The sequence below is a fragment of the Astatotilapia calliptera genome, chromosome 16, assembly GCF_900246225.1.
Source record: "Astatotilapia calliptera chromosome 16, fAstCal1.2, whole genome shotgun sequence".
Classification (NCBI taxonomy): domain Eukaryota; kingdom Metazoa; phylum Chordata; class Actinopteri; order Cichliformes; family Cichlidae; genus Astatotilapia; species Astatotilapia calliptera.
The window spans coordinates 32,395,455-32,421,627 of NC_039317.1; the positions used below are offsets into that span (position 1 = coordinate 32,395,455).

A 26,173-nucleotide genomic window follows, 5' to 3' on the forward strand; every position below is an offset into this window, starting at 1 on the left:
GTCACTGGTTAGAGGGAGCTGCCCAACCGTTCGTGGTTTGGACGGACCACAAAAACTTGGAATACATCCGGTCCGCGAAACGACTCAACGCCAGGCAAGCTAGGTGGGCTCTGTTTCTCACCAGATTCCAATTCACAATCACCTACAGACCCGGCTCTCGTAATGTCAAACCCGATTCCCTCTCATGCCAATTTGCCACCTCCGACAGGGCTGCCGAGGACGCCCCCTTTCTTCCTTCCACGTGTGTTGTCGGGGCAAAAACCTGGGAGATTGAGTCAGCTATTCGAGAGGCCCAACAAACGGAACCGGACCTTGGTACGCGTCCTCCGGGCCTACTCTTTGTTCCCTCTACTGTCAGATCACGAGTTTTGCATTGGGCTCACACGGCCAAGTTCACCTGCCACCCTGGCGTCCACCGCACCATTACCTTCCTCCAACGCTTCGCCTGGTCGCCGTCCTTAGCTAAGGACGTCCGCGAATACATTGCTGCCTGTCCTACATGCGCTCAAAACAAGAGCGTCAATCAGCCATCTTCCGGCCTTCTCCAACCCCTACCGACCCCTGGCCGCCCGTGGTCACACATTGCAATGGACTTCATCACGGGCCTCCCTTCCTCATCAGGTAACTCAGTCATCCTTACTATCATTGATCGTTTTTCGAAAGCTGCTCACTTTGTCCCCCTCCCCAAGCTCCCCAGTGCTTTAGAAATAGCTCGACTCCTGACTAACCATGTCTTTCGCCTTCACGGAATCCCCACGGACATCGTCTCTGATAGGGGGCTGCAGTTCACATCACGGGTCTGGAAAGAATTCTGCAACGCCCTCGGAGCGCAGGTCAGTCTCTCCTCTGGTTTCCACCCTCAGACTAACGGCCAGACGGAACGGGCCAATCAGGAACGGGCCAATCAGGAACTTGAGGCGGCCCTCCGGTGCTTGGCATCCACCAATCAGACAACTTGAAGTGAGCAACTCCCATGGGTTGAGTATGCCCACAATAGTGTAACAAGTATTACAATTAAATAATATGAGATACGCATTAAATTATTGTCTTGACAACTTTGGACTAGTATCAGGAAGTTCTAGGTAAGACTATGGAGCCTTGAAAGGATCAGCAGAGAAGGAACCACACAATGATAGATAAGATGTGATTTGAATAGAAACTGTATTGAAAGTTGTAAAGTTTACAAACCCTGCCTGTCTAAAGCCGGCTTCCTACAGTGCACAAACGCACATTAAAGGGCTCAAAAATAAAATCATAACCAAACATCCTCTTTAAGGAAATTCTCCAAAGAGTTTCAATTAAAGAGCTTCCGCTCCTGTTGCTCAGTCCACTTCTCTTTGGAAAGAGAAATTAGAGTTCCTTGTGTGTGTGTGTGTGTGTGTGTGTGTGTGTGTGTGTGTGTTTCTGTCCACTGGTTCTAACACTACCCGGGTAGATTTTTAAAGTGTTAGTCTTATCTGTGTCAAGGAATGTAGTTATAGTCCTGAGGTTCGCTGAAGATGGATCCCACGGCTGGCCACACCGTACTCTGGTCCGTCTACAGTCACTCTCTTGGGATTGGCTCGCCACTGAACCCACAGGGTTCAGATCTCGAATGATCCAGTCCTGGTCAAAAACCAATCTATGCACAAAGTTCAGAGTGCATACATTACTATTTTATCTATGCTTCTTCCATCACTCATCTTTCAGTCAAGTATTGCTCAAGTATAACAAATTATTTTAGTTATACAATGTCTCAACCATCATGAAATAACTTGAGTTACATCAGGGGCAATTTTAGCCCAACTTTGGGGGTGCTTCAGCAAATGAATCAAAGCACCCCCAAAGATTTCTTTCTTTTTTTTGACAATATTTCTTACTTTTTTTGACAATATTTGCTTTTTGTGTGACACACTACTAAAAATATAAAAAGCATACAGTACTGTACTTGTTTGAGACGTAACATTGTAACAACAAAAGTATAGATAACCCCTCCTCCCAAAATGGTTTGTTCCAGCTCGCCTCTCCCCTACTCTGGCTCTAGCGCTCTTGCTGCCACAGCGATGGTGGCTGAGACGCAGCGGAGCGGAGGTGTAAGTGCCTGGCTTAAAACAGGACATATTAGCTGCATTTATCCTTCAGTTACTCTTTATATAGTTAGGTAGGAGTCAGACCATGTTTCTTTTTAGCTGAAAAGCATTACACCCAGGTAACCTGCAGTGTTAAAAACGTTTTTTCCGACAATGTTTGCTACCCTACAATTCGTCCTGCTCTGTAGTCAATTAAGCGACATTTGACCGTCCTGTTGCCCCCATTGAAATGTATACAGCCTATTTAAAATCTAAAACTTAAAATTGTCCGTAGCCTACTGTTGTTACCACTGTCCTGTTTGAAATGGATACTAACTAGCTAACTGACTGAATGCCCATTAACCTTATAACTCCTGTTGTGTGTGTGTGTGTGTGTGTGTGTGTGTGTGTGTGTACAGAGAGACAGCCAGGTTCATAATGGATATAAAGAAGTTTTTTCAAAAAAAGGAGCCACATTCAGGTAAAAGTGTAAGATCAAATGATCCGTCAATCAAGAACAATGTTGGATCAGTGTTTCAATGTTTATATCTTTTATTAGATGTTCATGTGGTTTGGTTATTTGCCTTTTGGTTGAAAGTATACTGAGGGAGGACTTTTTGTTTGTGATCTTAATAGAATTTTTTTCATATTAATGTAACTTTTCATCTAATTGAATACAATCTATTTGTGTATGATTGTCAGTCTAAAGAGGGAGAGAGGAAAGAGGGGAACGTGAGGAGAAAGTACAAGGTCAGGAAGAACCACGTAAGAAAACAGACAGGGAACAGTGACAGGCAAAATAGAAACTGTTAAACTGACAAAGAGAAAAAACCTGATTTTACTCATACAATTTGGAAGTTGTGTTCTCCCTATAATAAAGCTGCTATACAGAATCTGCAAAACAAACTGGGTTGAAACATTTTTGACCCTCTTTAACAACATTCCAACATAACATTGTAATTGATTGGGGAGATTAAAATTAATGATATATTTTTATGTGGTTCAGCCACAACTCTACTGAAACCTCAGCCAGTAATAGGTAGGCCAACTTTTGGACCGTCCAGTTGTCTGTATGACTGCCGCAGTATGTACTAGAGATGGACCGATCCGATATTACGTATCGGTATCGGTCCGATACTGACCTAAATTACTGGATCGGATATCGGAGAAAAATAAAAAATGTAATCCGATCCATTAAATATCACGAAAGCACCTCACAAAACTTGCAACACGCCGTAACTCACCTCAGAACGTTAGCACGTCGGAGCAGTATGCATCACGTGATAGAGCGGCTGTGGCATGCGGGACCTGTCGGTGGTCTGGATAGCATTTGGAGCTTCGCTAGCAACCTGGCATTTCATCTCCGACAAAGTTATCCCGAGAGAAGTAAAGCAAGTGTGTAAGTCCATCTCTGAATGTTTGTAAAGCATTCCCACGTTAAGCTTAACGAGCGACTGCCTCTCGCTCTCCGGCTGCTACTTCAATCGTGAAACTGCTTAAATGATCAGCTGATCGGCTTTTCTGTAGCGAGTCTCTCTTGTTTGTTTTTGGCCCACTTTGCACCAGAAAGAGGAAACCAGCGGCTGAACAACAGCAGCACGTTTAAGCTTGATAAGCTGTTGTTAGAATTTATTTAATATTACTTTCTACACCAGGATCCTTTTCTACGTAGCTGACGCTGGTAACTGTGCAGGGGCGGATCTAGCAAAGTTTAGCCAGGGGGGCCGATAGGGCATTAACAGGGAAAAGGGGTACAAAGACATACTTTTCTTTCTTATTCTCATTTAAAATGTCTAGCTTTTAATAAATAATTATCTGACACCCAAAGTTTTAATTTGATGCAAAATGAATAGAAGTCCATTACTGTATATAGTAACTATTAAGTCTATATATATATATATATATATATATATATATATATATATATATATATATATATATATATATATATATATATATATACCCTAGTAAGCTATAGTACTTCTTCCTTTGGGAAGGTACCATCTGTGCAGTCTGCAATTTTGTTGAAGAAAGATGTTGAATCTATTTAATATTTCTTGAAAAATAATTGATTTCTGTGCATTTTTTTTCACACTGCATCAAATTAAGGTTGATTACGTTGATTAAGCATCATGAGGTGGAGCGTGAGGGGTGGTTCCCTATTTTTTATTTATTTATTTTTGTTGTTGCTGGGAGTTGGGACCCTATTAGTTAGGTTGCTTAATATTTCTGCTAAGTACTCTTTAAAATACCAGAATAGGGAGGATGGTGTAGGTTTAAGTTTATTAGATTGATCAGTATTGCTGAACTATGAAATATTTTTTTTGCATACAGGTATAACAGAATAGCTTTAGTGTAGTTGTTGTTTTAAACTTGAGTATGAACTTATACAAAATGCCGCAAGATATAAAAAAAAAACAGTTTTGTTGATTAAAAAACACTATATCGGATTCATATCGGTATCGGCAGATATCCAAATTTATGATATCGGTATCGGTATCGGACATAAAAAAGTGGTATCGTGCCATCTCTAGTATGTACATCACATTTGCACACTATCAGAAACTGCCAAAGAGCCCTGGTGGAGTGAGGAGCTGTAAAGAGAAGCAGAAGCTCTGTTTATATTCTAAAAATGTTTTAAGCTAGCTTGTTTCAAAGATTCTGTACAGCAGCTTTAAATGTTTTCCAAAAGCACACATACACTTAACTTATCAGTGTTTCTCAAACTTTTTACAGTGTGTACCACCTGATAAAAATGTCAAGCTCTCCTAAGTACCACTATGAAAGCACGAAACTCATAAATCTTACAACACAAAATTAGTATTATTAAATTAGTAAAATTAGGGTCTGCAATAAAGATTTTTTTCATACATTGTATAAATTCTACCACAGGAAAAGTTGCCTCAATTTTTATAGTTTTTATTAATATTTTGTAATAATTTATTTGCAATAATTCTGTTTTGGGAGTGTTTTTTGTGTATCTGTATTATATTATACATACACATTAAAAGTGAATCTCTGTCCGAAAAATGCACTCAGTTTACTTTTTACTCACTATGAGCATCATTCATAATTCTCCCCCAGTAATTAAGGTTAGGATATGTATTTTTTCTATTCCAATCCATTCTTCTTTTGCAGCATTTAAATAAGCTTGATCAGATTTCATGGTTTTGTTACAGACTTTTCAAAAAAGTGTTTTGCTTTTCTTTCACAAATGTGGGGATTAAATTGTGTTAAAATGTACAAAACAGTCATGTCATGTTTTGTGACGAGGACCCAGGCACAGAGAGACTTGATGAATTTAAGAATCTTATATTAATAAAGAAATTTGCAGACTTGCACAGAGATGGTAAAATTATGATGACTGGTAACGGAGACGAAGACAACAGACGATGAGGACAGGGAGGAACGGGGGTTTAAATGCACCAAAGTGACAGTCAGAGAGAACTCGGGACAACATTTACGGATGCAGGGACTGACAGAGACAGGTTTATCTTTCCTGGCTGGGCAGCTCTCTGGGTGCTCAGCACCCCCAAATCTCTGATCCTAGAATCGCCCCTGAGTTACATCACACAAGGTTGTAGCGCAACAGAAAATATACCTTATATTTACCCTTTTAAGAATAAATAAACTTGTAAGATTCACTCTCCCATATTTATCCCTTTAACAGCTCGCTTTTAACTGTTCTTCTTTTTAAGATATTTCAACTTGAATTATATCTCAGAAAAATATATCAACTTCTTAAAACATTAATACTTCAACAGAGTAATGAGATCCCTCACATTTTATAATCACATTTTATGAACTTTTTGCATATTTATCAAATGAATTAACTTCTAAGTCAACAAAACTGAAAGGGTGCATTTAAGCATTGCATGACGATATTACTGCTTCTCCAACGTTTTGGAAAGCTAACAAACTCAGATGAATCACAGTAATGTTAGACCACAGAAATACACAGAAATGGCTAAGCAGTAGCTTAATCCTAGCGGTTAGCTGGGCACATTTTAATATATTCTTTAGCACTTAAAATTAAACATCTGCACATCAGTGATGTTACAGTACTTTAAACATAAATATCACAACTCCGACTGGTTTTGTTTTTTAAAGCAGAAAATATATTAACAGCAGTCAACTACATGTCTTTATGGTGCTAACATTCATGTAGCATCCCTTACCGGAGCTCGTGGTGAGATAGCTCGCCCGGCTGAAGCAGCTCCCCCCGGCCGAATTTCACAGATGTCAGATCCTAATAAATAGCCATCTATTAACTACTAGTGAGTAGTTAATAGATGGCTGTGAGTAACGGCTTTCACAACAGGAAACGTTGACTGACAGAAAGTCATCTCAAGGCATACTCGCCTCCTAGTGGCTGGGAGGGAAAATTACACCTTATTCAGCAGCACAACCCACAAATCTGATGTGGGTTACAATAGTCTTACCTCCTCAGCCACCGGGGTGTCCCCCTTCGAAGCATCTCTGGGTTACCAACCACCTCTCTTTCCGGCCGTCGAAGGTGAGCACTTTGTCCCCTCTTTCCAGCAGCATCTACGGAGGTGTCGACGTGCCTGGAGAGCCACCCGGGCCGCCCTTCTTCGCGCAGCTGATCACAATAAGCACCTGGTGGACCGTCACCGGACCCCCGCACATGCCTACACCCCGGGACAAAAGGTTTGGCTGTGGACCCGATTTGCTCCGCTCCGAGCTGAGTTAAAGAAACTGTCTCCCACCTTCATTGGTCTGTTTGTTATAGACTTTCTGGTTAACCCGGTTTCTGTCCATCCCGAAATATGAGGATCCATAACGTGTTTCATGTATCTCAAGTGAAACCCTGCCTGTCCAGTCCTTTGTTACACCAAGTTTAAGTATCTCGGGATCTTGTTCATGAGTGACGGGAGTGGGAGATCGACAGATGGATTGGTGCTGCGGCTGCAGTGATATGGATGCAATACCAGTCTGTTGAGGTGAAGAGAGAGCCGAGTGTAAAAGCGAAGCTCTCAATTTACTGGTCGATTTACGTCCCTCCCCTCTGGTCACGAGCTGTGGGTAGTGACCGAAAGAACGAGATTTCGGATACAAGCGGCAGAAATGTGCTTCCTCCGAAGGATGGCTGGCCTCTCTCTTAGAGATAGGGTGAGAAGTTCAGTCCACTCAAAGCGCTTTACACAACTTTTGCATTCACCCATTCGCACAAGCACATTTTTCTAAGTGCTTTTATAGCTAACATTCACACGCATTCATACTCCGATGGATGCATCGGAGAGCAATTTGGGGTTAGTATCTTGCCCAAGGATATTTGGCATGTAGACTAGGGGAAGCCAGGAATCGAACCACCAACCTTCCGATCTGCTCTACCACCTGAGCTACAGCCACCCCCAGTTGACATCATAGTGTTCAGAGAAAAAACAAGCACTGACCATTATGAAAATCAAAGAGATCATTGTCGACTTCAGGTGGCACAGCACTGACTTAGGTCCCCTATACATCAACAGTGATGGTTGGAGAGGGTCGACACCTTCCAGTTTCCCAGGAAGCACAAACTGGACTCCAACCTGCTGCTGATCTTCTACTGCTCGTCCATTGACAGCCTGCTGACATACTGCATCAAAGTAAGGTACGGCAGCTGACCAGATGGGAACAGAGTGAAGCTTCACAGTGTAATCAAGGCAGCACAGAAGATTATTGGCTGCCCTCTCTCCTCCTTGTCAGACATTTATTTCACCCGCTGCCTCAACAGAGCAACAAACATCATCAAGGGCAGCTCCCACCCAGGCTTTGACCTGTTCGACCTGCTTCCCTCAGGGAAGCGCTACAGGTGCATCAGCACAAACACTGACAGACTTAGGAACAGTTCCTTTGCAAAAACCATGAGCACCCTGAACTCACACATGAACCGACGACACAGTTTCACCCCCCAATTCAAGCCTCTCCTCTATACACAGAATATACAAACACTACCACCACTGTGCAATATTTAATTTATGTCAAAATACCTCACTGTAAATATAGACTATTTATTTTTTCCAATATTTGTATATTTGATATTGAACTGCTCATATGTATACAGTGCCACAGAACTGTGCACCTCACCCCCCTTTCTTCTTTCCCCACATGTCTGCACTGGGTAGGAGATGCTCTCAATCTCTTTGTACATGTGTATAGTGACAATAAAAGCCATTCTAGTCAATCTGTCATGAACCTGGGTCCTTTTGACCCAGCGTTTTGTGTTTTCTATTTTTGTCATTTTGGTTCTGTTCTTCCTCGGTTAGTGTTCTTTTCTTTCTGCCCGTGTATCTCTGTGTCCAGTCTGCGTTTCTGAGTCTGTGTCATTACGTGTATGTGTTTCCTGTTTTACTTTGAAGGTCTCTGTCTTATGTCAGTGTGTTCTATTTACGTTTCCCTTACCTCGTCAGCTGTTATGTCCCCCAGGTGTGTTTCCCTCCTGTTTCTCAACCCCTGATTACTGGTATGTGTATTTATAGTGTGTGTTTGATTAAGCAGAAATTCTAAAACTGGTCCAGTTGCTAAAACCTCTGACTGTTTCAATATGTGTTAAAGAAAAAGAGGATAAAACTGAGAAAACTACTAAAACTGCTTCACATCCATGTGGTTGTGGATCAGATTTATAAGACAGCATAATATCAAAATAGATTGACACTCTGATAGTGCTGCCACATCTAAAACAGTTTGTCTTTTAATCCTTTTCACATGTGCAGTCTCCACGGTGCCTGTTATTTCCTTGAACAGTAATGAGAAGAAAGAGAGTGAAATTTACAGCCTTCCTACATATCAGTGGGGTTTTTTTTTGGTAATTAGGCAGGTGACCATCAAAAATACATTTAGTGCAAAGACATCTACAAAATGTAAATCATCTGGGAAATGCAGATAAATAATAAAACGTCATATCCGCTCACATCAATAGACATGTTTTCAGACAACTCCAAATAAAACACAAATTTCAGTAAAAATTAAACATTTTTTTGGACTTATTTTAAAAAATGGATGTCAAACAATGGGTGTGACACTTAGCTGTGTGTGAAACTATTTTCTGATCGAATAAAACAAAAATGAGTTCTTTTTAAAATAACAACACTATACAATTTTTTTCGAATTTTGGTCAGTTTGAAACCGTAAATCAGAGGATTCATAATAGGAGGAATGACAAGAAACTCTAATGCTACAAAGTTTTGAAGGGACCGAGGCAACTCTTTCGAACCCAGTCGCATACTTATAACATCAGTAAGTACTGCCACAACAAAAGTAAATAATGGGACGAGATGTGGGACACATGTTTGCATGAACTTTGCTCTGTTTTCTATAGACCTGAGACATGTTTGAATGATATACATATAGGACCAAACTATAAAAACACCATGAAGCAAATAAATAATTGTTACAATATTTGCAGATATAGCGTTGATTGCAGTTTGTTCTGGGAAACAAGCGAGTTGAACAATACTCCAGTTTATACTAGAGATGGCACGATACCACTTTTTTATGTCCGATACCGATACCGATATCATAAATTTGGATATCTGCCGATACCGATATGAATCCGATATAGTGTTTTCTAATCAACAAAACTGTTTTTTAAAATATCTTGCTGCATTTTGCAAGTCTGCAAGTTCATACTCAAGTTTAAAACAACAACTACACTAAAGCTATTCTGTTATACCTGTATACAAAAAAAATATTTCATAGTTCAGCAATACTGATCAATCTAATAAACTTAGACCTACACCATCCTCCCTATTCTGGTATTTTAAAGAGTACTTAGCGTAAATATTAAGCAACCTAACTAATAGGGTTCCAACTCCCAGCAACAACAAAAATAAATAAATAAAAAATAGGGAACCACCCCTCACGCTCCACCTCATGATGCTTAATCAACGTAATCAACCTTAATTTGATGCAGTGTGAAAAAAAATGCACAGAAATCAATTATTTTTCAAGAAATATTAAATAGATTCAACATCTTTCTTCAACAAAATTGCAGACTGCACAGATGGTACCTTCCCAAAGTAAAAAGTACTATAGCTTACTAGGGTATATATATTAGACTTAATAGTTACTATATACAGTAATTGACTTCTATTCATTTTACATCAAATTAAAACTTTGGGTGTCAGATAATTATTTATTAAAAGCTAGACATTTTAAATGAGAATAAGAAAGAAAAGTATGTCTTTGTGCCCCCTTTTCCCAGTTAATGCCCTATCGGCCCCCCTGGCTAAACTTTGCTAGATCCGCCCCTGCACAGTTACCAGCCGTCAGCTACGTAGAAAAAGATCCTGGTGTAGAAAGTAATATTAAATAAATTGTAACAACAGCTTATCAAGTTTAAACGTGCTGCTGTTGTTCAGCCGCTGGTTTGCTCTTTCTGGCGCAAAGTGGACCAAAAACAAACAAGAGAGACTCACGACAGAAAAGCCGATCAGCTGATCATTAAGCAGTTTCACGATTGAAGTAGCAGCCGGAGAGCGAGAGGCAGTCGCTCGTTAAGCTTAACGTGGGAATGCTTTACAAACATTCAGAGATGGACTTACACACTTGCTTTACTTCTCTCGGGGATACTTTGTCGGAGATGAAATGCCAGGTTGCTAGCGAAGCTCCAAATGCTATCCAGACCACCGACAGGTCCCGCATGCCACAGCTGCTCTATCACGTGATGCATACTGCTCCGACGTTCTGAGGCGAGTTACGGCGTGTTGCAAGTTTTGTGAGGTGCTTTCGTGATATTTAATGGATCGGATTTACATTTTTTATTTTTCTCCGATATCCGATCCAGTAATTTAGGTCAGTATCGGACCGATACCGATACGTAATATCGGATCGGTCCATCTCTAGTTTATACAGAAGAGTCTGGAAATATACGGGCTGCATAACTTCAGTCTGGATGTTAGAAAGGCATTCACAGCCATAATGCAGAAGGTTGTTAACCACAAAAAACATGCAAACCTAATGACTCTTTGCTTTGACATGATAGAGTGGTACTTCAGTGGCTGACATATGGCCACATATCTGTCATATGCCATGAGTGCAAGAATCGACAGTTCGCCGCAGACAAAAGAAAAAATCACCTTAGTCTGAATAAGGCAACCGTAATATGAGATGAGATGAACATCAGAGAGGAGATCCCAGAGAAATTTAGGGTAGAAACCTGCTGTTCCATAAAGTGCATTCATGCAAAAGACACAGAGCAGAATATACATTGATTCATGGAGGTTGCTGTCCAAGATGATGATCACAATGAGAGAAACATTTAGCAGGCAAATGATGCAGTAACACAACAAACTGAGGAAAAAGAGAACAAACCTGTGACTGACTGTTTCATTGAAACCTGAAAGAAAAAACATTGTTATTACAGAAACATTATTCATTGTGATTGAGAGATGTAAGTGAAGCTTATTCGCTCACTGTATCTGGTCTCTGTTCTCCTCTCTCCTCTATCAGGTACAGATAACAGCAACATGTGAGCTGGGATTTCAAACCAGCCAATCATTGATCTGGAATGAAAGCTCACAGCTTTGGAAGATCACAGGGGATTTAATATGTATCATGTACTAAACACATAATAAAACAAACCTGCAGGTTCTTGAAAAAGAAATATTAAAAAGTTTTACAACTTTATTTAAAAAATGCTTTCTTCATAATACTGTTAGGAATTTCTTACATTTATGCCAATTAAACATAATTGTCTAGGACTTGTTGTGGTTTTTTTCTGTTTTTCGTTTGTAGTCCTTCGTAGTCCAGTCAGATCATTGTTGCTTCAGTGATAATGATCAGGCTCTCTGACGTTTGCTGAAGTCACTAGTAAGACAGTAAGAAGTTCTTGTGAATGTTGCTTTGTCTTTGCCTCTTAGTAACTCTGTGGAAAAAAGACTTGTTTGCACCTGTTACCTGCTACTTACCTGTTACTCTGCCGCCTGCTCACTCTCTACCTTTCCTATTCCATAATGGAAAGATTCTATCCCAGGTGCTTCTCCAATTTTCTGCAGAGTGATGTAACCTTATCGTTGCACCACGATCACCCCCTTTTCCTCCAGCCCAGAAAAGAGTAAATTTAAGGTTTTTTTGCGTAAAACCATGGTCTCAGAGATCTGGTAGTATATTCTGAGTTGCTGCAGGAACCACAACCTCTGCTGGGCCTTCTTCTGGATAGAGTCTATATGTGGGGACCACTTCAGATCGCTTGAAAAGGTGGGCCCTAGGAGTCTGAAGTGATCCACGGTAAGTACTCTATTTTTAAGGATAGTTAGGGCGAGTCTGAAGGTTCACTGTCACGTCCACAGTCGGGTCCTGGTGGTTCTGACTGCAACAGTGGAACAGCTGGTCCACATCCTGTCTGTACGTGGACTCGTCTTCATTGTGGATCAGACCAGTGATTACCAGTTTGCAAATTATGCGAACAGATCCATAGAAGATGCCATCAATGTAGCTCTCCACTCTGTGCTGAGCCACCTGGAGCAGTGGCAAAGCTACGTCCAAATGCTCTTTGTAGGTGTTCTCAGAATCTCATCTCTACTTTGTGGTTCTGTTGGCTTCATCGGGTGATGGCCTTCTGCTCGCTTTGGAACGGTTCAAAGCTGAGTTTGAAGCAGTGGGAATGAGAATCTGCACCTCCAAATCTGAGGCCACGGTCCTCAGCTGGAAAAGGGTGGAGGGCCCACTTCAAGTCAGGGACGAGTTCCTGCCCCAAGTGTCATGGCCTGGGGGATCGGCGAGATGCTGATCGGCCTTTTCTGTCTTTTTCTCTCTCTCGCGCTCTCTCTCTCTCTCCTCCTCTCCATCACCGGGGAAGAACTCATTGTGGGTTCACGCCCTCGGCCCACGCCCACGGAAAAGAACACATCTGATGCCCATCAAGGTGAACGGCATTTAAGCCAGGAGGTGACTGCTGGTCTTCGCTGGATCTTTGTCTGCCACGCGTCAGTGAAAGTCAAGCTACAGCTCAAGATAAGTCATGTGTCTTTTGTGAATATCGTTCTCATTCCTGTCTCCTTATCTACAGTGCCCCTGGATTACCTTTCCCGTGTGAATCTGTGTGTCAAGTGTGAAAAGAAGGACTGTTGTCGTGTATGTGGAGAGTTGGAGAGCGAGTGATTTCCCCCTTGGATTTCCCTTGTGTTCAGCTGATTCAGGAGTCCCGCGTTTGAGTCCCCTGCATTGAACCTTAGCATAACGATCCAGCCAGAACATGGACTCAGCGGACTCTGCCGCCCAGCAGCACGTCCTCACGGACGGGGAAGTTTTGGAATGCCACGAGCAAATGCTGCAGCTCATCAATCAGCAGTTGGCTGCTCTAACGCAGGCCCTCGCTCAGCGCGTACCTCTGGTAAGCCCAACAGCCTCTCCTCCCTCTGTCTCCTCACAGTTACCGGCTTCTGAGCTTCCTACACCCGGGCTGTCGGCTCAGCCTCATCCCACTCCCTGGAGCCCCCGGAGCGAGCTTTGCCAACACCGGAACCCTTTGCGGGTGAGTTTCTCACATGTGCCGGCTTTCTGACCCAAAGTTTAGACAGTTGCGGAGGACATATGAAACTGACGAGGCTAAGATTGCCTTTTTTGTCCAGCTCTTACGCGGACCGGCTTTAACCTGGGCTCAAGCTGTTTTGAGAACTGACGTCAGCATACCAGGATTTTCTTGCTAAATTTAAATGTGTGATTGAGAGAGCTACTGGCGCTGATGCAGCATCTCACCGTTTACTAAATCTTAAGCAGGGAAGACGAAGTATGGCGGAATACTTCATTTTGTTCTGGACGTTGGCCGAAGAGACCGGGTGGGGACAGCCAGCATTGATAAGTACTTTGTTGAACAACGTGTGTGATGAGTTAAAGGGCGAACTAGTGATAAGAGAGTTACCTAAAACTTTGTCTGATGTGATAACGTTGTGTGTAAAGGTGGACGGGCATTTACGTGCGCGACGCAGAACTGAGGACTATGTTTCCCAGAGGTCTCTGGGACACGGCGAAGCAGCATCGGGCGGAAGCGCCACGAGTGGCGGAAGAGATTCGGAGTCGCAGGACATGGAGGAGGGTGAGCAACCTATGCAGCTGGGTCGCTCTCGCCTTTCCCCTGAGGAAAGGCACCGTCGGTGGAGGGCCGGTGAGTGTTTCTATTGCAGCCGTAAGGGTCATGTTGCCAATGTTTGCACGTCTCTGCCAAAAGGCTGCAGTAGAGATGAGAATACGGGTGGGCGTGGTCTCTAGTTCACAGTTTCCTCCACGGCTCATGCTAGCAGCTAAATTAACGGTGCAGCTTCAGGTCAGCCCTCTTAAGGCTCTAATCGATTCAGGAGCGGAACAGAACTTTATTGACGCTTCGCTGGCCCGACGATTAAATCTGAATTCTGAGCCTCTGCCACAGTCACTCCAAGTCACCGCCCTCAGTGGCCAGCGGCTTCCTAACATCACTCATATCACTGAGCCCGTTTTACTGACTCTCTCTGGCAATCGTTCCCAGACAATACAGCTGTATGTGTTTCAAGCTCCGCTCATGCCACTAGTTCTGGGTTACCCGTGGTTGCATCAACATAACCCTGTTATTGATTGGAAAAAGGTGGGGTGGGGGGGAGGATTGTTACATGTCCTGTCTGAAAGCTGCCACCCCCTCTTCCGAACCACTAACCAATTCTTCTCTCTCCAAGCCGCCGGACCTCTCCTCCGTGCCACCCGTCTACCATGATCTCAAACAAGTGTTTTGCAAGGATAGAGCACGCTCGCTTCCTCCGCATCGGCCGTATGACTGCGGCATTGATCTTCTTCCAGGCGCACCTCTCCCTACCAGCCGCCTATACAGTCTGTCTCAGCCCGAACGTGAAAGTATAGAAAAATACATCAACGAATCACTCACCGCAGGTCTCATTCGCCCCTCGTCATCTTCTGTGGCCGCCGGATTCTTCTTCGTTGCCAAGAAAGACAAGAGCTTACGACCTTGTATTGATTATCAGGGCCTTAACAACATCTCAGTGAAGAATAAATATCCACTCACTATTTTTCACTCACTCATTCTGCCTTCGAGCTCCTTCAGGGGGCCACCATCTTCACTAAGCTGGACCTGCGCAACGCGTACCATCTGGTAAGAATAAGGGAGGGGGATGAATGGAAAACAGCCTTCAACAATCACCTTGGTCATTTTGAATATCTTGTCATGCCGTTTGGTCTCACCAATACCCCAGCTGTTTTTCAGGCCCTGGTAAACGACGTACTGCAGGACTTCATTAACCACTTCGTCTTCGTTTATCTGGATGACATCCTCATTTTCTCTCATTCTGTCTCTGAACACGAATACCATGTCAGGCAGGTCCTCCACCTCCTCCCGGAAAACCGTCTCTTCGTGAAGGGGGAAAAATGTGAGTTTTATGCTTCCACAGTCTCTTTCCTGGGCTATGTCATTGAACAAGGTAACCTGAGAGCGGACCCCGCCAAAGTTCAAGCTGTGTTAAACTGGCCCACTCCATCCCATCGCAAGCAGCTTCAGAGTTTCTTGGGTTTCGCTAACTTTTATCGACGTTTCATCCGCAACTATAGCCAGCTCGCTCTACCCCTGACTCGTCTCACCTCACCTCACCCAAGGTCCCCTTCCACTGGGATGAACCGGCTCGCCAGGCTTTCTCTTGCCTGAAGGAGCGCTTTGCCTCTGCACCCATCCTCATCCAACCCGATCTCAGTCAACCCTTCGTCGTGGAGGTGGACACAGGAGTGCGGGCAGTGCTCTCCCAGCGACAAGGCGGTAAGCTTCATCCTTGTGCTTACTTCTGATACTTATGATGTGGGGAACTGAGAGCTATTGGCCATCAAGCTGGCCTTAGAAGAGTAGCGTCACTGGTTGGAGGGAGCTGCCCAACTGTTCATGGTTTGGACGGACCACAAAAACTTGGAATACATCCGGTCCGCGAAACGACTCAACACCAGGCAAGCTAGGTGGGCTCTGTTTCTCACCAGATTCCAATTCACAATCACCTACAGACCCGGCTCTCGTAATGTCAAACCCGATTCCCTCTCACGCCAATTTGCCACCTCCGACGGAGCTGCCGAGGACGCCCCCATTCTTCCTTCCACGTGTGTTGTCGGGGCAAAAACCTGGGAGATTGAGTCAGCTATTCGAGAGGCCCAACGAACAGAACCGGACCCTGGTGCGGGTCCCCCGGGCCTACTCTTTGTTCTATCTACTGTCAGATCATGAGTTTTGCATTGGGCTCACACAGCCAAGTTCACCTGCCACCCTGGGGTCCACCGCACCATTACCTTCCTCCAACGCTTTGCCTGGTCGCCGTCCTTAGCTAAGGACGTCCGCGAATACATTGCTGCCTGTCCTACATGCGCTCAAAACAAGAGCGTCAATCAGCCATCTTCCGGCCTTCTCCAACCCCTACCGACCCCTGGCCGCCCGTGGTCACACATTGCAATGGACTTCATCACGGGCCTCCCTTCCTCATCAGGTAACTCAGTCATCCTTACTATCATTGATCGTTTTTCGAAAGCTGCTCACTTTGTCCCCCTCCCCAAGCTCCCCAGTGCTTTAGAAATAGCTCGACTCCTGACTAACCATGTCTTTCGCCTTCACGGAATCCCCACGGACATCGACAGGGGGCTGCAGTTCACATCACGGGTCTGGAAAGAATTCTGCAATGCCCTCGAAGCGCAGGTCAGTCTCTCCTCTGGTTTCCACCCTCAGACTAACGGCCAGATGGAACGGGCCAATCAGGAACGGGCCAATCAGGAACTTGAGGCGGCCCTCCGGTGCTTGGCATCCACCAATCAGACAACTTGGAGTGAGCAACTCCCATGGGTTGAGTATGCCCACAATAGTGTAACAGGTATTACAATTAAATAATATGAGATACGCATTAAATTATTGTCTTGACAACTTTGGACTAGTATCAGGAAGTTCTAGGTAAGACTATGGAGCCTTGAAAGGATCAGCAGAGAAGGAACCACACAATGATAGATAAGATGTGATTTGAATAGAAACTGTATTGAAAGTTGTAAAGTTTACAAACCCTGCCTGTCTAAAGCCGGCTTCCTACAGTGCACAAACGCACATTAAAGGGCTCAAAAATAAAATCAAAACCAAACATCCTCTTTAAGGAAATTCTCCAAAGAGTTTCAATTAAAGAGCTTCCGCTCCTGTTGCTCAGTCCACTTCTCTTTGGAAAGAGAAATTAGAGTTCCTTGTGTGTGTGTGTGTGTGTGTGTGTGTGTGTGTGTGTGTGTGTGTGTGTGTGTGTGTGTGTGTTTCTGTCCACTGGTTCTAACACTACCCGGGTAGATTTTTAAAGTGTTAGTCTTATCTGTGTCAAGGAATGTAGTTATAGTCCTGAGGTTCGCTGAAGATGGATCCCACGGCTGGCCACACCGTACTCTGGTCCGTCTACAGTCACTCTCTTGGGATTGGCTCGCCACTGAACCCACAGGGTTCAGATCTCGAATGATCCAGTCCTGGTCAAAAACCAATCTATGCACAAAGTTCAGAGTGCATACATTACTATTTTATCTATGCTTCTTCCATCACTCATCTTTCAGTCAAGTATTGCTCAAGTATAACAAATTATTTTAGTTATACAATGTCTCAACCATCATGAAATAACTTGAGTTACATCAGGGGCAATTTTAGCCCAATTTTGGGGGTGCTTCAGCAGCCCCAAAATGAATCAAAGCACCCCCAAAGATTTCTTTCTTTTTTTTGACAATATTTGCTTTTTGTGTGACACACTACTAAAAATATAAAAAGCATACAGTACTGTACTTGTTTGAGACGTAACATTGTAACAACAAAAGTATAGATAACCCCTCCTCCCAAAATGGTTTGTTCCAGCTCGCCTCTCCCCTACTCTGGCTCTAGCGCTCTTGCTGCCAGAGCGATGGTGGCTGAGACGCAGCGGAGCGGAGGTGTAAGTGCCTGGCTTAAAACAGGACATATTAGCTGCATTTATCCTTCAGTTACTCTTTATATAGTTAGGTAGGAGTCAGACCATGTTTGTTTTTAGCTGAAAAGCATTACACCCAGGTAACCTGCAGTGTTAAAAACGTTTTTTCCGACAATGTTTGCTACCCTACAATCCGTCCTGCTCTGTAGTCAATTCAGCGACATTTGACCGTCCTGTTGCCCCCATTGAAATGTATACAGCTTATTTAAAATCTAAAACTTAAAATTGTCCGTAGCGTACTGTTGTTACCACTGTCCTGTTTGAAATGGATATTAACTAGCTAACTGACTGAATGCCCATTAACCTTATAACTCCTGTTGTGTGTGTGTGTGTGTGTGTGTGTGTGTGTTTGTGTACAGAGAGACAGCCAGGTTCATAATGGATATAAGGAAGTTTTTTCAAAAAAAGGAGCCACATTCAGGTAAAAGTGTAAGATCAAATGATCCGTCAATCAAGAACAATGTTGGATCAGTGTTTCAATGTTTACATCTTTTATTAGATGTTCATGTGGTTTGGTTATTTGCCTTTTGGTTGAAAGTACACTGAGGGAGGACTTTTTGTTTGTGATCTTAATAGAATTTTTTTCATATTAATGTAACTTTTCATCTAATTGAATACAATCTATTTGTGTATGATTGTCAGTCTAAAGAGGGAGAGAGGAAAGAGGGGAACGTGAGGAGAAAGTACAAGGTCAGGAAGAACCACGTAAGAAAACAGACAGGGAACAGTGACAGGCAATATAGAAACTGTTAAACTGATAAAGAGAAAAAACCTGATTTTACTCATACAATCTGGAAGTTGTGTTCTCCCTATAATAAAGCTGCTATACAGAATCTGCAAAACAAACTGGGTTGAAACATTTTTGACCCTCTTTAACAACATTCCAACATAACATTGTAATTGATTGGGGAGATTAAAATTAATGATATATTTTTATGTGGTTCAGCCACAACTCTACTGAAACCTCAGCCAGTAATAGGTAGGCCAACTTTTGGACCATCCAGTTGTCTGTATGACTGCCAGAGTATGTACATCACATTTGCACACTATCAGAAACTGCCAAAGAGCCCTGGGGGAGTGAGGAGCTGTAAAGAGAAGCAGAAGCTCTGTTTATATTCTAAAAATGTTTTAAGCTAGCTTGTTTCAAAGATTCTGTACAGCAGCTTTAAATGTTTTCCAAAAGCACACACACACTTAACTTATCAGTGTTTCTCAAACTTTTTACAGTGTGTACCACCTGATAAAAATGTCAAGCTCTCCTTAGTACCACTATGAAAGCATGAAACTCATAAATCTTACAACACAAAATTAGTATTATTAAATTAGTAAAATTAGGGTCTGCAATAAAGATTTTTTTTTCATACATTGTATAAATTCTACCACAGGAAAAGTTGCCTCCATTTTTATAGTTTTTATTAATATTTGTAATAATTTATTTGCAATAATTCTGTTTTGGGAGTGTTTTTTATGTATCTGTATTATATTATACATACATATTAAAAGTGAATCTCTGTCCAAAAAATGCACTCAGTTTACTTTTTACTCACTATGAGCATCATTTATTATTCTCCCCCAGTAATTAAGGTTAGGATATGTATTTTTTCTATTCCAATCCATTCTTCTTTTGCAGCATTTAAATAAGCTTGATCAGATTTCATGGTTTTGTTACAGACTTTTCAAAAAAGTGTTTTGCTTTTCTTTCACAAATGTGGGGATTAAATTGTGTTAAAATGTACAAAACAGTCATGTCATGTTTTGTGACGAGGACCCAGGTACAGAGAGACTTGATGAATTTAAGAATCTTATATTAATAAAGAAATTTGCAGACTTGCACAGAGATGGTAAAATTATGATGACTGATAACGGAGATGAAGACAACAGACGATGAGGACAGGGAGGAACGGGGGTTTAAATGCACCAAAGTGACAGTCAGAGAGAACTCGGGACAACATTTACAGATGCAGGGACTGACAGAGACAGGTTTATCTTGCCTGGCTGGGCAGCTCTCTAGGTGCTCAGCACCCCCAAAGCTCTGATCCTAGAATCGCCCCTGAGTTACATCACGCAAGGTTTTAGTGCAACAGAAAATATACCTTATATTTACCCTTTTAAGAATAAATGAACTTGTAAGATTAACTCTCCCATATTTATCCCTCGCTTTTAACTGTTCTTCTTTTTAAGATATTTCAACTTGAATTATTTCTCAGAAAAATATATCAACTTCTTAAAACATTAATACTTCAACAGAGTAATGAGATCCCTCACATTTTATAATCACATTTTATGAACTTTTTGCACCTTTATCAAATGAATTAACTTCTAAGTCAACAAAACTGAAAGGGTGCATTTTAGCACTACATGACAATATTACTGCTTCTCCAATGTTTTGGAACACCTCTCTTTCCGGCCGTCGAAGGTGAGCACTTTGTCCCCTCTTTCCAGCAGCATCTACGGAGGTGTCGATGTGCCTGGAGAGCCACCAGGGCGGCCCTTCTTTGCACAGCTGATCGCAATAAGCGCCTGGTGGACCGTCACCGGACCCCCGCACCTGCCTACACCCCGGGACAAAAGGTTTGGCTGTGGACCTGATTTGTTCCGCTCCGAGCTGAGTTAAAGAAACTGTCTCCCACCTTCATTGGTCCGTTTGTTATAGACTCTCTGGTTAACCCGGTTTCTGTCCATCCCCGAAATATGAGGATCCATAACGTGTTTCATGTGTCTCAAGTAAAACCCTGCCTGTCCAGTCCTTTGTTACACCAAGTTTAAGTATCTCGGGGTCTTGTTCATGAGTGACGGGAGTGGGAGATCGACAGATGGATTGGTGCTGCGGCTGCAGTGATATGGATGCTATACCAGTCTGTTGTGGTGAAGAGAGAGCTGAGTGTAAAAGCGAAGCTCTTAATTTACTGGTCAATCTACGTCCCTCCCCTCCCCTATGGTCACGAGCTGTGGGTAGTGACCGAAAGAACGAGATTACGGATACAAGCGGCAGAAATGGGCTTCCTCCGAAGGGTGGCTGGCCTCTCCCTTAGAGATAGGGTGAGAAGTTCAGTCTTCCGGGAGGGGCTCAGAGTAGAGCCGCTGCTCCTCCACATTGAATGGAGCCATGGAGAGATTTTATCTCTCAGCTGGCTTGGGAACTCCTTGGTGTTCCCCCAGACAAGTTGGAGGAGGTGGCTGAGGAGAGGGAGGTCTGGGCTCCTCTGCTAGGGCTGCGGCCCCTGTGACCCGGCCCCGGATAAGCAGATGGATGGATGGATGCTCTTTGTGGATTACAGCTCAGCTTTCTATACAATCATCCTGGATATCCTCTTCACCAAACTGGTCACTGTTGGCCTTTGACTTTCTCACCAACCGGCCCCAGACTGTAAGACTTGACCCCATCTCTCCTCCACTCGCATGCTGAGCACTGGCTCCCCACAAGGCTGTGTGCTGAGCCCCCTCCTGTATTGTCTCTAAACTTAAGACTGCAGTTCAACCCACAACAACATTATCATCAAGTTTGCTGAAGACACCACATTAGTCAGACTTATCTCAAAGGGAGACGAGTCAGACTACCGAGAGGAAGACCTGAAGTTAAATGGTAAATGGACTGGTTCTTATATAGTGCTTTTCTACTCATCTGAGCACTCAAAGCGCTTTACACAACTTTTGCATTCACCCATTCGCACAAGCACATTTTTCTAAGTGCTTTTATAGCTAACATTCACACACATTCATACTCCGATGGATGCATCGGAGAGCAGTTTGGGGTTAGTATCTTGCCCAAGGATATTTGGCATGTAGACTAGGGGAAGCCAGGAATCGAACCACCAACCTTCCGATCTGCTCTACCACCTGAGCTACAGCCACCCCCAGTCGACATCATAGTGTTCAGAGAAAAAACAAGCACTGACTATTATGAAAACCAAAGAGATCATTGTCGACTTCAGTTGGCACAGCACTGACTTAGGCCCCCGATACATCAACAGTGATGGTTGGAGAGGGTCCACACCTTCCGGTTTCCAGGAAGCACAAACTGGACTCCAACCTGCTGCTGATCTTCTACTACCTGTCCATTGACAGCCTGCTGACATACTGCATCAAAGTAAGGTACGGCAGCTGACCAGATGGGAACAGAGTGAAGCTTCACAGTGTAATCAAGGCAGCACAGAAGATTATTGGCTGCCCTCTCCCCTCCTTGGCGGACATTTATTTCACCCGCTGCCTCAACAGAGCAACAAACATCATCAAGGGCAGCTCCCACCCAGGTTTTGACCTGTTTGACCTGCTTCCCTCAGGGAAGCGCTACAGGTGCATCAGCACAAACACTGACAGACTTAGGAACAGTTCCTTTGCAAAAGCCATGAGCACCCTGAACTCACACATGAACCGATGACACAGTTTCACCCCCCAATTCAAGCCTCCCCTCTATACACAGAATATACAAAAACTACCACTACTGTGCAATATTTAATTTATGTCAAATACCCCACTGTAAATATAGATATTGACCTGCTCATATGTATACAGTGCCACAGAACTGTGGACCTCACCCCCCCTTTCTTCTTTTCCACATGTCTGCACTGGGTACGAGATGCTCTCAATCTCTTTGTACATGTGTATAGTGACAATAAATGGCATTCTAGTCAATCAGTTTAGAGGGTCAAGAACAGCAGGGAGAGAACACGCCTATTGAGGAGGCCTTTGCTGGTAGTTTGTGTGGGATGTGGTGCTTCTTGGCCTCACCTGCTGCTGAGAAATGAGCTACCAGATTTTTATTTTATTTTTTTGCAACTATACACATTTATTTCTTACTATTTAACAGATTTCTCATTTCTTTTTACTTAATACAGTAAAAAGAAACATTTTGTCATGTAGAAAAACTGATTTGCACTGTACATCTTCAGCTTCAACTTTCAATCCTTCAAACAATGGAAAAGCCATTTAATTGTACAAGTGTTAAGTAAAAACGGATTTCATGTTTGATTAAGCAGAAATTCAAAAACTGGTCCAGTTGCTAAAACCTCTGACTGTTTCAATAAGTGTTAAAGAAAAAGAGGATAAAACTGAGAAAACTACTAAAACTGCTTCACATCCATGTGGTTGTGGATCAGATTTATAAGACAGCATAATATGGCGCGGCTGCCCCTCTGTTGGTCTTCCTTGGTCTCTTGTGTTCTGGGGGCCTCTGGATGTCTGGAGTTTTGACCTGCTCCATACCTGCTTCATGCCCTGGAGGACGGGGCTGTGGCTCCCCACACTCCCTAGCAGATCGTTACATGGAGAAACCTTTGGAATGCAAGCATGCTGATCCACACAGGTATGCACACAGGTGTACACACGGGTATTCACAGATGCGGACTACAGCTTTCTTGGCTGCTGCCTCAAAGCACATTGTGCGCTGTCTATCTTGCGTGCTGCACAATATCGTTTATTATTTAGTATCTACTGATATCTACTGCTAGCTAGTTTATTGTGATGGTGCCGTTTTTTTTATTATGTTGCTCTTTGTTGTTTGCTTTCTCTTCTGTTTTTTTTCTCCATACAGGTGACCCAGGTGTTTTGTTTTTTTGCTTTTTTCTTTCTTCCCCCCTTCTCACCGTCTCTTCTCCCCTTTGGTTTTCTTTCTCTCCCTCTCTTTCTTTCATTCTTTCTCCCTGTCCTATCCCCCAGTCATGTCTGTCCCGTTTGTAGCAACTGAAAATAAAATAAATTCATAATTATAATAAAGGTCAATCAAATGGACCAATATGGCAAGGCCATGATGATCCACTTGGTAAAATAAATCCGCTTGGCATCTTTCTTGGCCTTAAGACAACAATTCTGATGGCTAAAGATCCAGACGGGACACAAAACAAAAAAAAAACAAAAAAAAAAAACAGCATAATATCAAAATAGATTGACACTCTGATAGTGCTGCCACATCTAAAACAGTTTGTCTTTTAATCCTTTTCACATGTGCAGTCTCCACGGTGCCAGTTATTTCCTTGAACAGTAATGAGAAGAAAGAGTGAAATTTACAGCCTTTCTACATATCAGTGTTTTTTTGGTAATTAGGCAGGTGACCATCAAAAATACATTTAGTGCAAAGACATCTACAAAATGTAAATCATCTGGGAAATGCAGATAAATAATAAAACTTCATATCCGCTCACATCAATAGACATGTTTTCAGACAACTCCAAATAAAACACAAATTTCAGTAAAAATTAAACATTTTTTTTGGACTTATTTTAAAATGGATGTCAAACAATGGGTGTGACACTTAGCTGTGTGTGAAACTATTTTCTGATCGAATAAAACAAAAAATAGTTACTTTTAAAATAACAACACTATGAAATTTTTTTCGAATTTTGGTCAGTTTGAAACCGTAAATCAGAGGATTCATAACAGGAGGAATGACAAGAAGCTCTATTGCTACAAAGTTTTGAAGGGTCCGAGGCAACTCTTTCGAACCCAGTCGCATACTTATAATATTAGTAAGTATTGCCACAACAAAAGTAAATAATGAGACGAGATGTGGGACACATGTTTGCATGAACTTTGCTCTGTTTTCTATAGACTTTACACATGTTTGAATGATATACATATAGGACCAAACTATAAAAACACCATGAAGCAAATAAATAATTATTGTAATATTTGCAAATATGCCATTAACTATAGTTTGTGCTGGAAAACAAGCGAGTTGAACAATAATCCAGTTCACACAGAAGAGTGTGGAAAGATACGGGCTGCATAACTTCAGTCTGGATGTTAGAAAGGCATTCACAGCCATAATGCAGAAATTTGTGAACCACAAAAAACATGCAAACCTTATGACTCTTTGCTTTGACATGATAGAGTGGTACTTCAGTGGCTGACATATGGCCACATATCTGTCATATGCCATGAGTGCAAGAATCGACAGTTCGCCGCAGACAAAAGAATTAATCACCTGAGACTGAATAAGGCAACCGTAATATGAGATGAGATGAACATCAGAGAGGAGATCCCAGAGAATTTTGGGAAAGAAACCTGCTGTTCCATAAAGTGCATTGATGCAAAAGACACAGAGCAGAATATACATTGATTCCTGGAGGTTGCTGTCCAAGATGATGATCACAATGAGAGAAACATTGACGAGGCAAATGAAGCAGTAGCAAAACAAACTGAGGAAAAAGAGAACAAACCTGTGACTGACTGTTTCATTGAAACCTGAAAGAAAAAACATTGTTATTACAGAAACATTATTCATTGTGATTGAGAGATGTAAGTGAAGCCTAGTCTCTCACTGTATCTGTTCTCCTCTCTCCTCTATCAGGTACAGATAACAGCAACACGTGAGCTGGGATTTCAAACCAGCCAATCATTGATCTGGAATGAAAGCTCACAGCTTTGGAAAATCACAGGGGATTTAATATGTATCATGTACTAAACACTAGGGGTGCAACGATACACAAAATTCACGGTTCGGTTCGATACTTTGTTATCACAGTTCGATATTTTTTCGATACAAAAAAAAATGTTCATGCCTTTTTAATTTGTCATTTATTAAAATTATAAATATATATTTTAACTCAAAAGTACAGTTTTTAAATTTAACCCTAACCCTTGTGTGTGTTTTTTATATCTTGACAGCGAATGCGCACCTGCGGACCACTTATGTGCAGCCCTGGTTATTTAGCTCGTCATATTGCAGCCACAGAAATTATTTTGTCCATGAAACCATAAAGCTGCACTTTCTTTTTGCCTTATAGTCTGATTTGTCATAACTTTTCCGTTTTGTGGTAAGCTTTTCTTTGGCTGTCACTTCTTCACCCTGACCTGTCTTATTTGGCTCAGCAGAACTGAAATATATATCCTGCTGCTTTTACACACGCACTCACATAAGCTCAGCGATTTTCTGCGCGATCAACCTCTCACATGTTTAAGCTGCGGGAGATTTCACTTGTCATGTTTGCATAGTAAGCTAACGATTGATAAGACGATGTCAGAGGAATTGGTGCACAAATTATCATCACTCACCAATCAGTACTGTCACTCTCTATACACAGTTCACGGGATTGCAAAGTGAAAGCAAAAAAACAAGCGCAAATTCAAACTCGATTTCAATATGTCACATATTGACAGTGGCTCACCGATGCCAATGACATAATTACCCAGCTACATTTCCGAAAGAATGCAAAAGCATTGATTTTTCCTTCCTACAATAGCCCGACGGGCAGGGCAGAG

General features: G+C 42.5%; 2 protein-coding genes across 2 annotated transcripts; both read right to left on the reverse strand.

Annotated features, from left to right (window-relative positions):
- Nucleotides 1-9,073: 9,073 nt before the first annotated feature.
- Nucleotides 9,074-11,431, reverse strand: LOC113007605 (olfactory receptor 5F1-like). The gene is made up of 2 exons (XM_026144320.1): nt 10,903-11,431; nt 9,074-9,519 (listed from the first exon to the last, which is right to left on the reverse strand). Exons 1-2 carry the CDS (start codon nt 11,426-11,428, stop codon nt 9,074-9,076), a joined length of 972 nt encoding a protein of 323 aa, XP_026000105.1. The 5' UTR covers nt 11,429-11,431.
- Nucleotides 11,432-24,281: 12,850 nt separating this feature from the next.
- Nucleotides 24,282-25,214, reverse strand: LOC113008325 (olfactory receptor 2K2-like; the record flags this gene model as incomplete). Its single annotated transcript, XM_026145674.1, has 1 exon — nt 24,282-25,214. A coding segment is annotated over exon 1 (915 nt), but the record flags the coding sequence as incomplete, so codon positions are not given.
- Nucleotides 25,215-26,173: the final 959 nt, after the last annotated feature.